The following is a 13,767-nucleotide window of genomic DNA, read 5'->3' as shown; positions in this document are numbered from 1 at the left end:
TGGCTAATTTTTGTATTATTAGTAGAGCCGGAGTTTCACCATGTTGGCCAGGCTGGTCTCGAATTCCTGACCTCAGGTGATCCACCTGCCTCAGCCTCCCAGAGTGCCGGGATTACAGGTGTGAGCCACCGAGCCTGGCCAATAACAGACTTAATTGTATTCCCCTGAGCTAAGATGGCCAATTGAAGCTGGGCGTGGTAGCTTGTGCCTGTCATCCCAGCACTTCGGGAGGCTGAGGCAGGCTGATTGCTTGAGCCTAGGAGTTCGAGACCAGCCTGGGTAACACAGTACAACCCCATCTCTACAAAAAATACAAAAATTAGCCAGGCATGATGGTGCACGCCTATAGTCCCAGCTACTTGGGAGGCTGAGGTGGGAGGATCACTTGAGCCTGGGAGGTGGAGGTTGCAGTGAGGTGTGATCACTCCACTGCACTCCAGCCTGGGTGACAGAGTGAGACCCTGTCTCAAAAAAAAAAAAAAAAAAAAAAAGCCAGTTGAAACTTCCATAAAAAATTATTACCCTTGAATACCTGATAAAATGAGCAAAAAGTAAAACTACTAAAAAAAAAAAAAAAAAAAAACCCAAAAAACCACACCAAAAAAACCCCTGAGAGTAAACAAATTTAATCTAATACACTTTAAAAGTGGGTGACCAGTGAAAAACACATGCACCGAGTCAAAGAATGGTGCTCCCCCAGCTACATGGAGTGAACTTGAGAGGGTGTAATCAAATCTTAATAGAGAGAAAGGCCTGTGCCTTTAGTCATTTAGTCCCAGCTACTCTGGAGGCTGAAGCCAGAGGATCGCTTGAGCCCAGGAGTTCAAATCAATCCTGGGCAACATAGCAAGACCTCCATCTCAAAAAAAAAAAAAAAAAAAAAAAAAAAAAAAGAGAGAGAGAGAAGAGGAGCCTAGGTGGGTTTTTTTTTGTTTTTTTTTTGAGACAGAATTTTGCTCTTGTTGCCCAGGCTGGAGTGCAGTGGCGCCATCTCGGTTCACTGCAACCTCTGCCTTCTAGGTTCAAGCGATTCTCCTGCCTCAGCCTCCCAAGTAGCTGGGATCACAGGCATGCACCGCCACACCAGGCTAATTTTGTAATTTTAGTAGAGATGGGGGTTTCTCCATGTTGGTCAGGCTGGTCTCGAACTCCCGACCTCAGGTGATCCACCTGCCTTGGCCTCCTAAAGTGCTGGGATTACAGGTGTGAGCCACCATACCCGGCCTGAGCCGAGGTGTTTTAACAAAGATTTTTCACTGCCTTAGATTAGCACTAACCACCTGTCCATTTCCCTGAGGCAATTCTCTTAGGCCAAAGAAAAGTGAATAAAACATAAAACACCCAACCCTTTCACTTTAACTTCCAGGGGCAAAAATAAACTGGTCGCTCATAGTGGGAGGTCAAGTCACCCACAGTACATTAGAGCAAAAAGAATGAGTTCACACGCTTGCTGCCCAAGCACAAGCAAAATGAAAAGAAATTGCATGGCAACTGCAAGCACGTTACATCAAAGAAAAAAGAGGAACAAAGCATGCAAAAGAGGAAAACATAACTGAATGAACAGAGGAGATTCCTCACAACAGTACCATGTTCTACTACAATTTAGTAAGACCAGGAATTCAATTAAAAAAAAGTTGAGCGCTGAAATGATAAAATGTGAGAATAAGATAAAAGGGAGATTGCAGATTTTAAGAAATGAATAAAGCAGCATGTTACAAAACCAGTAGATTGGAAATAGCAAGGAACTGAATAGCTAACCCAGAAAATCCTATCGCTGACAGAGGAGAGGCTAGAGGTAATCACAATGTATGCAGAAGAACAAGCCAAGGACATTTAACACAATTAGAGAAGCTAACAGATATGAAAGACTAACATGATGATCTTGTATAGAGAGCCAGCAAATGAAACAATATCAATGTAAAGATAAAATACAAATAATTTCCCTGAAATGCAGAAGGAACTGAATCTGGGAATCAAAAAGGACACACTGTATTCCACAAAATTTGTCACACAGTGGTTAATGTCAATATACATCTTGGCTAAGCTACTCAATTGTAGGAAAAATTAATTCCTTAGGAATATTCCCTATGTGGTAATCCTGCTAAGAATATTTAACTTGAATCTGGCAATAAGGAGACAATCAGATAAATCCAAATTAAGAGACATATTGGAAAAAGAAAACTGGTCTGGACTATTAGAAATATCAATGCCGTGACACGAGAATCGCTTGAACCCTGGAGGTGGAGGTTGCAGCAAGCCAAGATTGTGCCACTGCACTCCAGCCTGGGTGACAGAGCAAGAGTCTGTCTCAAAAAAAAAAAAAAAAAAAAGTTAAAAATTTAAAAATTATGGGCTGGGCACGGTGGCTCACGCCTGTAACCCTAGCATTTTGGGAGGCCAAGGTGGGTGGATTGCCTGAGCTCAGGAGTTTGAGACTAGCCTGGGCAACACGGTGAAACCCCATCTCTACTAAAATACAAAAAAATTAGCTGGATGTGGCAGCGTGCATTTGTAATCCCAGCTACTTGGGAGGCTGAGGCAGGAGAATCACTTGAACCAGGGAGGCAGAGGTTGAGCCGAGATCACACCATTGCACTCCAGCTTGGACGACAGAGTGACTCCGTCTCAAAAAAAAAAAAAAAAAAAAAAGATAAATAAATAAATAAAATAAAATAAATTTAAAATAAAAAGAAAATCAATGCCATGAAAGAAAAAGGTTGGGAGTGGTTTAAAACTAAAGAAGACTAAGAGACATGAGCCATGTGTGATCTTGGAGTAGATTCTGGATTGGGCCTTGCAAAGCAGTGAGCTAACAGAACTCAAAATTGAAAGTTAGTGAGAAAACTCATAATATTTTTCGTAATCTTTTTTTCTTACCACCGTAGAGAGGGGCCCTTTGGGAAGAAGCCTCTCTTCTGGATGAAGAAAAATTTATATGAAGCTCAAGAATTCCTTTATAACTACTTCTATTTCTCTTTATTCGCTTAAATTCAAGAAAATTAAATTTAATAGTTTTAATTAAAAACAGCTTGCTCCTATTTAAAAATAATGATTTTAATTAAATTTTCTGTATGTACATAGCTATAGCAAAATATGTAGAATAATGTTTTCTCTAATATTAACAATATTAATTTTTAGGTGGAATTTTAGATGACATTTTAACTTTTATCTTTGTACTTTTCTGCATTGTTTCAATTATTTATATTTAACATATGTCATCTTCACAAAAGTAATAGTTGTTAAGCTTTTTTTTTTTTGGATGGAGTCTCGCTCTGTTGCCCAGGCTGGAGTGCAGTGGCGAGATCTCGGCTCACTATAAGCTCCGCCTCCCAGGTTCATGCCATTCTCCTGCCTCAGCCTCCCCAGTAGCTGGGACTACAGGTACACACCACCACGTCTGGCTAATTTTTGTTGTATTTTTTAGTAGAGACAGGGTTTCACTATGTTAGCCAGGATGGTCTCGATCTCCTGACCTCGTGATCCCTCTGCCTTGGCCTTCCAAAGTGCTGGGATTACAGTCATGACCCACCGCGCCCGGCCTATAGTTGTTAAGCTTTTAAAAAAATGAACATAGCCAGTCAGGGTGGCTCACGCCTATAATCCCAGCACTTTGGGAGGTCGAGGCAGGCGAATCACATAAGATCAGGAGTTTGAGACCAGCCTGACCAACATCAAGAAACCCCATCTCTACTAAAAATACAAAAATTAGCCAGACATGGTGGCACATTCCTGTAATCCCAGCTACTTGGGAGGCTGAGGCAGGAGAATCACTTGAACCTGGGAGGTGGAGGTTGTGGTGAGCTGAGATCGTGCCATGGCATTCCAGCCTGGGCAACAAGAGCGAAACTTCGTCTCAAAAAAAAAAAAAAAAAAAAAAAAAGGACACAAAATGCCAGTATTTATTTCTGGATAGTAAGAAGACAGATGATTATTAATTTCTTCCTTGTGCTTTAATTTGTTTTTAAAATTAAATAAATTGTTAGCCGGGCCTGGTGGCTTGCCCCTGTAATCCCAGCACTTTGGGAGGCCGAGGCAGGTGGATCATCTGAGGTCAGGAGTTTGAGACCAGCCTGGCCAACCTGGTGAAACCCCGTCTCTACTAAAAATATAAAAATTAGCTAGGTGTAGTGGTGCGGGCCTGTAATTCCAGCTACTCAGGAGGCTGAGGCAGGAGAATCGCTTGAACCCAGGGGGCAGATAATGCAGTGAGCTGAGATTGCGCCACTGCACTCCAGCCTGAGTGACAGAGCAAGACTCTGTCTCAAAAAAAAAAAAAAAAAAATTAAATTAATTGTCAAGACTAGTCACAAAAGCACTAAAAACAAATGAAACAGGTGAGTCTGGCCGGGCGTGGTGGCTCAAGCCTGTAATCCTAGCACTTTGGGAGGCCGAGACGGGCGGATCACGAGGTCAGGAGATCGAGACCATCCTGGCTAAAACGGTGAAACCCCGTCTCTACTAAAAAATACAAAAAACTAGCCGGGTGAGGTGGCGGGCGCCTGTAGTCCCAGCTACTCGGGAGGCTGAGGCAGAAGAATGGCCTGAACCCGGGAGGCGGAGCTTGCAGTGAGCTGAGATCCGGCCACTGCACTCCAGCCTGGGGGACAGAGCAAGACTCCGTCTCAAAAAAAAAAAAAAAAAAAAAGAAACAGGTGAGTCGGATATTAGGGAGGACATGGCCTTTCTAAGTATGTAGCAGTCAGAACTTTAAGGAGTTTTATATTTAATTACGTGAAAGATATATGCTTTTGTATGTAAACCACAAAAACCATAAGCAAAACTGAAGCATAAATGTAAAATTTTGGGAGAAACATATGCTATCAAAATGGAAAACCCTAGACAACTGTCTCTTCCTTCCAGTCCTTCTCCTTTCTGCTTTTTCATTGGCTGATGTGCTTCCTCCATTCCATCCTTTCTTTCTATCGATCCATTCTACAAACATTATTGACCATCTACTATATACCAGGCACTGTACTAGGTTCTAGAGCCAAGTTGGACAAAATGTACAGTCCCTACTCTCAAGGCATACTCTCTGCATTTCCTCCCCACATCTCTGGATATGGAATCTTATATCCGTGAAAAGAACAGGAAGCACTTCGTGGCACTTCCGTTTAGAGAAGGATCAGGATACCCTGAGGGATGTGAGAAAGAACTCAGCCGGGCTTTCGTGACTGGGTGTCATGGCTGGGCCTGGCGACTGAACTCTGATCTGCTGTCTTCCATGCAGACCCAGAACCAGCTTGTCTATTTCATTCGCCAAGCACCGGTCCCCATCACCCGGGAGAACTTTGAGGCAACCGTGCAGTTTGGGACGGTGCGGGGCCCCTATATCCCGGCCCTGCTTCGGCTGGTCAGTGGAGTCTTTGCCCCTCAGATCTTTGCAAACACAACCTGGCCTGAGAGCATTAGAAATCATTTTGCTTCTCATCTGCACAAGTTCTTGGCCTGCCTGACAGGTAAGTGGGAAGACTGGAGTGACTAGTTTCTCCTTAGTGTCCCCCAACTGTACAATTAGTGAGGTGGTGGGACATTCGTCTGAGCACCTGTGTGGAGGAAGTATTCAGCATGCTTATTGAATGGATAGAATAGGGTACAAGATCCGCCTTCTTCTTCTTCTTTTTTGTTTTTGAGACGGAGTCTCGCCCTGTTGCCCAGGCTGGAGTGCAATGGCGTGATCTTGCCTCACTGCAACCTCTGCCTCCTGGGTTCAAACGATTCTCCCGCCTCAGCCTCTCAGATAGCTGGGATTACAGGTGCCCGCCACCATGCCTGGCTAATTTTTTGTATCTTTAGTAGAGATGGGTTTCACCATGTTGGCCAGGCTGGTCTCGAACTCCTGACCTCATGATCCACCTGCCTTGGCCTCCCAAAGTGCTGGGATTACAGGTGTGAGCCACCGTGCCCTGCCAAGATCTGCTTTCTGATCCAGACACACTTTTCTGTTGTAGAACTGGTTGACCAGACCTGCTTCAATTTAGACTTGGAAATTTCTTTTTTTTTTTTTTTTTTTTTTTGAGACGGAGTCTCCCTCTGTCACCCGGGCTGGAGTGCAGTGGCCGGATCTCGGCTCACTGCAAGCTCGCCTCCTGGGTTTACGCCATTCTCCTGCCTCAGCCTCCCGAGTAGCTGGGACTACAGGCGCCCGCCACCTCGCCCGGCTAGTTTTTTTGTATTTTTGTAGTAGAGACGGGGTTTCCCTGTGTTAGCCAGGATGGTCTCGATCTTCTGACCTCGTGATTCGCCCATCTCGGCCTCCCAAAGTGCTGGGATTACAGGCGTGAGCCACCGCGCCCAGCCTAGACTTGGAAATTTCTAAGAGCACATGTAGGGGAAGGGGAAATACAGGTACTGTGAGGGCACTGGGGGGACTCGCATGTCTCGTGGTAGAGAGTGCTGAAGGCGTAATACAGATCTTTGACCTTATTTTCTGGCAATTTCTCGTTATACCTCCATGAGGTTTCCCTCTTGCCTTTGGTCATTTCTCGATATCAAAAAAGCGTAAGTCATCATCTGTCCCGCCTGCTCTCCTGAAATGCGTATACTTCCTGGTCCCCACGGATCATCAACCATGATTCCTACGGGGCCAGCAAGAACTCATCCCCTCTGTCCACTTCCACAAACTTTCCTTTCCTTAGACACTCGGTACAAACTGGAGGGGCACACGGTCCTCTACATCCCTGCGGAGGCCATGAACATGAAGCCTGAAGTGGTGGTAAAGGACAAAGAGCTGGTGCAGCGGCTAGAGAGTGAGTGGCTGGCACTGTCAGCGTCACCCGGCGATCACAGGGGAGAGGGAAAGGGGAGGCCTGGAGGCTGACAATGGAGTTGGGTTAGGAGGTCTCTGTCGGGGTTGGGGAGAGGGAAGGATGCCGTTGGGAAGCAGTGTGAAGAAATTCAGGAGACTTTGTACTCCCGCCTGCAGCCTCCATGATCCACTGGACCCGGCAGATAAAGGAGGTGCTCAGTGCCCAGGAGACCGTGGAGACAGGAGAAAATTCAGGTCCTCTGGAGGAGATTGAGTTCTGGCGCAACCGATGCATGGACCTGTCTGGCATCAGTAAACAGCTGGTGAAGAAGGGAGTGAAGCACGTTGAATCCATCCTGCACCTTGCCAAGTCGTCCTACTTGGCGCCCTTTATGAAGCTGGCACAGCAGATCCAGGTTTGTGAGCGAATCAAAGGATTCAGGCTCAGCAAGAAGCGGGCAATGGTTGGGATGATACAGGGAGCTAAGGAGAGGGAGCCAAGGCAATCTTCGACGGCATAGACTGACCCACCCAGGGTTCAGCCTTGTACTTGCAGGAGAGTATAAAAGAGTAGAATAGAGGTTCCCTAAGGAGGGAGACATCAAGTTAACCAATAAATATACGTAGAGTACCTTCTGCGAGCACAACCCCTGCCACCCAGCTGGGAAAATAAGATTACACAAAACAGGATTACTAGACAGCATGGGAGCCAAAGATGAGCTCATGTGGTTCAGTCCAGGAATTACAAGATAAATACTTTTTTTCTTTGTTTGAATCCACCTTCCAAGGAAAATCCAAGGAAAAGGGATAAACACTTTTTTTCTTTTTCTTTTCTTTTTTATTCTTTTTTTTTTTTTTTTTGAGACGGAGTCTCGCTCTGCCGCCCAGGCTGGAGTGCAGTGGCCGGATCTCAGCTCACTGCAAGCTCCGCCTCCCGGGTTTACGCCATTCTCCTGCCTCAGCCTCCCGAGTAGCTGGGACTACAGGCGCCCGCCACCTCGCTCGGCTAGTTTTTTGTATTTTTTAGTAGAGACGGGGTTTCACCATGTTAGCCAGGATGGTCTCGATCTCCCGACCTCGTGATCCGCCCATCTCGGCCTCCCAAAGTGCTGGGATTACAGGCTTGAGCCACCGCGCCCGGCCTCTTTTTTATTCTTGTGTGTGTGTGTTTGTTTTTTTTTGTTTGTTTGTTTGTTTGTTTGTTTGTTTTTTGTGAGACGGAGTCTTGCTTTGTCGCCCAGGGTGGAGTGCGGTGACGCCATCTCCGCTCACTGCAAGCTCCACCTCCTGGGTTCACGCCATTCTCCTGCCTCAGCCTCCGAGTAGCTGGGACTACAGGCGCCCGCCACCACGCCCGGCTAATTTTTGTATTTTTAGTAGAGACAGGGTTTCACCGTGTTAGCCAGGATGGTCTCGATCTCCTGACCTCGTGATCCGCCCGCCTCGGCCTCCCAAAGTGCTGGGATTACAGGCGTGAGCCACCGCGCCCGGCTTTTCTTTTTTATTCTTATTTTTGAGATGGAGTCTGGCTCTGTCGCCCAGGCTGGAGTGCAGTGGCATGATCTCAGCTCACTGCAACCTCTGCCTCCCAGGTTCAAGCGATTCTCCTGCCTCAGCCTCCCAAGTAGCTGAGATTACAGGTGCCCGCCACCATGCCTGGCTAATTTGGGTATTTTTAGTAGATACCGGGTTTCACCATGTTAGTCAGGCTGGTCTCAAACGCCTGACCTCGTGATCCGCCCGTCTTGGCCTCCCAAAGTGCTGGGATTACAGGTGTGAGCCACTGCACCTGGCTCTTTTTCTTTCCTTTTCTTTTCTTTTTTCTTTTGAGACAGTGTGCTGGAGGCAGGGGTGCAGTGGTGGGATCTCTGCTCACTGCAACCTCTGCCTCCTGGGCTCAAGGGATCCTCCCACATCAGCCTCCTAAGCGGCTGGGACTACAGGTGCGCACCAGCATGCCCAGCTAAATGTTGTATTTTTTGTAGAGACAGGATTTTGCTATGTTGCCCAGGCTGGTCTCGAACTCCTGAGCTCAAGCGATCCACCCACTTCAGCCTCTCAAAGTTTTGGGATTATAGGCATGAGCTACCTCACCCAGCCCAATTGTTAATTTTTTTTTTTTTTGAGACAGAGTCTTGCTCTGTCGACGAGGCTGGAGTGCAATGGCATGATCTCAGCTCACTGCAGCCTCTGCCTCCCAGGTTGAAGTGAGTCTCCTGCCTCAGCCTCCTGAGTAGCTGGGATTACAGGCGCATGCCACCACGCCCAGCTAATTTTTTGTATTTTTAGTAGAGACGGGGTTTCACGGTGTTAGCCAGGATGGTCTCAATCTCCTGACCTCGTGATCTGCCTGCCTCGGCCTCCCAAAGTGCTGGGATTACAGGTGTGAGCCACCTCACCTGGCCTAATTTTTAATTTTTTTGTAGAGGTAGGATCTCACTATGTTGTCCAGGCTGGTCTCAAACTCCTGGTGATCCTCGGCCTCCCAAAGTGTTGAGATCATAGGTGTCAGCCACCACACCTGGCCAATAAACATTAAAAAAAAATTGATATGATGTGACAAGCTGATTATGCTGGTGCTAGGTCACACAGGAGGTAAGAGTGGCCTGTAGAGTACAGATAGAAGACCTGTTTTCCTAGGTGAAATTTTCGGTTAGGTATTAAGGGAATTGAGCCAGAACTAACTGGAGAAGCCTAAAGTCCTGGCTGAGAACAGGGCAGTGAGGGGAACTGGGTGACAACTATGGGGACAAATGAGAGTGATGTGTGGCCAGTTGATCAACAGCAACAGAGTGTCCGCTTAGTGCAGAGTCCTGAATTCAACTGGAGAGAACAGGAATAGACACAAAATCTAGAAAAATCTAGACTCGAGGGAATTCTCAGTCTGGTGGGGGAGCTGGGACACACACATGAGAAAAGACAGAAAAGTTGACATGTGCTAACTCTGCTCTGAGGGCTCACAGAGACCTGAAATGATCGCTACTGTGTAGGGCTGATGGGAGGGCTTCCTCGTACAGGCAAGTCAGGATGGGGTTGAAGGTGGTTAAAAAGCACTTGTGGGCCGGGCGTGGTGGCTCACACCTATAATCCCAGCTCTTTGGGAGGCCGAGGCGGGGGGATCACCTGAAGTCAGGAGTTCGAGACCAGCCTGGCTAACATGGTGAAACCCCATGTCTACTAAAAATACAAAAATTAGCTGGGCGTGGTGGTGAGTGCCTGTAATCCCAGCTACTCGGGAGGCTGAGGCAGGAGAATTGCTTGAATCCGGGAGGTGGAGGTTGCAGTGAGCCGAGATCTCACCATTGCCCTCCAGCCTGGGTGACAAGAGCAAAACTCTGTCTCAAAAAAAAAAAGCACTTGTGTTGAATCAGTGCTTTCTGGTGCATAAATCTACTTCTCGTCTCTTTTTACTGCCAGGATGGCTCGCGTCAAGCACAGTCAAACCTGACCTTTTTGTCAATCCTGAAGGAACCTTACCAGGAGTTGGCTTTCATGAAGCCCAAGGACATCTCTAGCAAGCTCCCTAAGCTGATCAGTCTCATCCGCATCATCTGGGTTAACTCTCCCCACTACAACACTCGGGAGAGACTGACCTCACTATTCCGAAAGGTGTGCATATGCCGAGGGCGGGGTGGAGGGGTTTACGAGGGTGGCCAGGTTTTCTGAAGCAGGGGCAATGCATTTGGCAGAGGATCTGTGGTTGAAAAGGTAGTGAAGGTTGACCTTTCTGCTCAGAGACTGAAGGCTTCTACCGGCATCATCTGCTTTAGGGTTGCTCCGCATTGCAGCCTGGGCTGGACTTTCTGTTTCTAGGTGGAGGTGGCTTAGGCAGGAAGAGGGGCTTCAGAAGAGGAGTTGGTGGAACACGGGGAAGCAGCAGGAAGAACAGACCCCCAAGCTGAGCTGTGCAGAAGGCAAAGCTCTTCTCATTCCTCAAGATGGAGATTGCAGTGGGGGAGAGAGGGCTTTAGGAAGCAGCACGGGCTCTTGAGGAGCAGGGCCTGGTGCATTCACTGGGGGTGACAGAGCCAAAGAGTGGGAGAAGGGACACTGAGCTGAGACCTTGCTGGGCAGGGCGGCTGCAGAGCTCGGCTGAGGCAGAGTAAGGGGCCACCTAGGACAAGGAGTGGGCATGGAACCCAGAAGTGTTAGTGTGGTCAGGGGTGGAGAACCAGGGGTGGGATGAGTTTCAGGATTCAAATCAAGGAGTAGGGGGCTGAGACACGAGGCATGGGCAGGGGATGCAGAGAAGGACTTGGATGTCAAGGAGGCGGGGACAGAGGCTGTGGGGACTCCTTCCGCAGATGAGCAATGAGATCATCCGCTTATGCTGCCACGCCATCTCCCTGGACCGGATCTTTGAGGGATATGTCTCTTCCAGCAAGGAGGATCTGCAAGGCTGCATTCTCTGTTGTCATGCTTGGAAAGATCACTACCTACAGGCTGTGCAGATGCACACAGAGTACGACATGCCTCCCGTAACACCCCATATCTCAACTCCCTTGTCATCCTTGTAAGACGGTAGAGTCTGACTTCTTTCGTGTGCACTTTATTTAGCCTCTTGGTTGTATTTTCCTAGACCCAGGAGTTTCTACATCTGGCCAAGTTTTCTCTCTGGATACAGATACTGTAGCTCATTGCCCTGGCTTCTCCTTATTTTAATAATCTTTCCTCCCTGATCCCAGGAACCCTATCTGGTCTTTTCCTCCTATCTTGACCCCATCATCTAAAATTCCGTTATGTATGAATCGGCTCCTAGAACTTAGATGCTCTGTCTCCTGTCTGGTTCTTCTCCCCCTGAGTCTCTTCCTTTGGGATTCAGCAGAGTTGTTTCTCAGAGTCTGGTTTTCTAGGGCTTTCCCTGAATGTAGGGCTCCTGGTCTAGCTTTACATAGCTGGACTGTGCTCTTGCCTTCCGATTCAGTCAGCCTTTCTCCTGACACAGGTTCTCCAGTCGGGGCTGGGTCCTAGACCAGACCAGCATCTTTGCTCAGGTTGATGCCTTCGTGCAGCGCTGCAAGGACCTTATTGAGGTGGGAAGACTGAAGAACCAAAAGCTAACAGCAGACCCTCCAGAATCCCTCCCCACCCCCCACCCCAGGAACCAGGGGAAACGGGGCAGAGGCTAAATATTGAACTTATGGCCGGGTGCGGTGGCTCACACCTGTAATCCCAGCACTTTGGGAGGCTGAGGCGGGTGGATCACCTGCCGCCAGGAGTTCAAGATCAGCCTGGCCAACATGGTGAAACATACCTGTAATCCTAACTGCTTGGGAGACTGAGGCACAAGAATCTCTTGAACCCGGGAGGCGGAGGTTGCAGTGAGCCGAGATCGCACTGCTGCACTCCAGCCTGGGCAACAGAGAGAGACTCCGTCTCAAAAAAAAAAAAAAAAAAAAAAAATTACACTCACCACATTGGCTTTTCCTGCACAATTGTGTGTCCTACCACCACACTGCTTTTTCTGGCATTTGCCTCTTATTGCTGCCCTACTATCTCATATTTCATTCTGCAGCCAAAGTGCATTCCAGCAGCGCCCTGCAGCTGGTTGGCCCTCCCTGGTTTTTAGATACTTTCTTTTTTCTTTTCTTTTTTTTTCACTTGCCGTCACTTGCAGTGATGTTTTTAGACATTTGAAGCTAAACCAAATATGTTAGGACTTTCGAGTTTGGAAGGAAAGCAGGAACCCTCACGCTGGCTTCTTTTTAGGTATGTGACTGTCAGTATCACTTCGCCCGCTGGGAAGATGGCAAGCAGGGTCCCCTTCCTTGCTTCTTCGGTGCCCAGGGGCCACAGATAACACGGAATTTGCTGGAGATTGAGGACATCTTTCATAAAAATCTGCACATGCTGCGAGCTGTTCGCGGGGGCATCCTGGATGTGAAGAACACCTCTTGGCATGAAGACTACAATAAGTGAGGGAACCACAGGCTGATGCCAGGCGTGGGCAGGGAAGGCAGATCAGGGAACCAAGAGTAGGAGGAGTGGCAAGAGTGTGCAAAAGAAATGGTGGAAGGACAGATTGGGATCAGGGTGGTGGGGAAGTGGGGACAGGAGAGAGTGCAGGGGAGGGGGGTGGCAACTCGGGTTGAGGGTTCCAGAGTGAGCCTTTCCAGACTTAGATCTTGGTTCTGCCACATACCAGATATATTACATTGGGCAAATTACTCCATCAGCTGTCTCCACTTCCTCCTCTATGCAATACAGTTGGTGATAGAGCCTATCTCACAGCATTGTTTTGAGGATTAAATGGATTCGTGTAGGTTAAAGTACTTAGAGGGCCCGGCACACAGGAAACCCTCCGTCCTCAGCAACGCATGGGATTCTTCCTCGGGGGTGGACCAGGGGTCAGGCGAGGGCACTCAGCTGCCCCATGCCTCTCCACCGGTGCAGGTTCCGGGCCGGAATCAAGGACCTGGAGGTGATGACCCAGAACCTGATCACCTCGGCCTTCGAGTTGGTGCGGGACGTACAGCACGGCGTGCTCCTGCTGGACACCTTCCACAGGCTTGCTGCCCGCGAGGTGCGGCTGCCCCGCGGCCTCCTCGGCTTTCCGTCCCGCGTGCTTTCTTGGAGTCCCTTCCCAGCCTTCCGGAGGCCCTCCTGCCTCCACGTGTGCCCTTCTCCATGTCCAGAATTCGGGCGCCTCTTGTCTTTTTTCTGTTCCCTGGCTTCGGGGTCCCCGGGAGTGTGACTCCCGCAGCGGGGTGCAGCTTTCCTCGGGGATGAGTGACCGGAGGGAACCCGCCTTCCCGGGCACGTCGCCAGCCTCTTCCTCTTCTTCCCTAGGCTATCAAGCGGACTTATGACAAGAAGGCGGTGGATCTCTACATGCTGTTCAATAGCGAGCTGGCCCTGGTGAACCGTGAACGGAACAAGAAGTGGCCAGACCTGGAGCCCTACATGGCCCAGTATTCCGGACAGGCGCGCTGGGTGCACCTCCTCCGGCGTCGCGTCGACAGAGTCATGACCGTAAGTGCCTGGTCTTCTCCAAATTCTGTCGTCAGTGAGACGGCCGGGTT

General features: G+C 48.6%; 1 protein-coding gene across 4 annotated transcripts in view; it reads left to right on the top strand.

The window, feature by feature from the left end:
* The window catches only part of DNAH2 (dynein axonemal heavy chain 2), a 122,338-nt gene that overhangs the window by 12,930 nt on the left and 95,641 nt on the right, over nucleotides 1-13,767 (top strand). For all 4 annotated transcript variants that reach the window (XM_050765148.1, XM_050765147.1, XM_050765149.1 and 1 more), the window contains 9 exons: nucleotides 5,228-5,456; nucleotides 6,636-6,746; nucleotides 6,923-7,161; nucleotides 10,163-10,354; nucleotides 11,050-11,207; nucleotides 11,691-11,778; nucleotides 12,455-12,660; nucleotides 13,139-13,268; nucleotides 13,535-13,717. In XM_050765148.1, the coding sequence (XP_050621105.1) occupies nucleotides 5,228-5,456; nucleotides 6,636-6,746; nucleotides 6,923-7,161; nucleotides 10,163-10,354; nucleotides 11,050-11,207; nucleotides 11,691-11,778; nucleotides 12,455-12,660; nucleotides 13,139-13,268; nucleotides 13,535-13,717 (1,536 nt within the window). The remainder of the gene's footprint in view (nucleotides 1-5,227; nucleotides 5,457-6,635; nucleotides 6,747-6,922; nucleotides 7,162-10,162; nucleotides 10,355-11,049; nucleotides 11,208-11,690; nucleotides 11,779-12,454; nucleotides 12,661-13,138; nucleotides 13,269-13,534; nucleotides 13,718-13,767) is intronic.

This window comes from Macaca thibetana, chromosome 16, assembly GCF_024542745.1.
Source record: "Macaca thibetana thibetana isolate TM-01 chromosome 16, ASM2454274v1, whole genome shotgun sequence".
NCBI classification, from domain to species: Eukaryota; Metazoa; Chordata; class Mammalia; order Primates; family Cercopithecidae; genus Macaca; species Macaca thibetana.
Note: the sequence above shows the minus strand (reverse complement) of the source record. Positions and strands in the feature narration are given on the sequence as shown.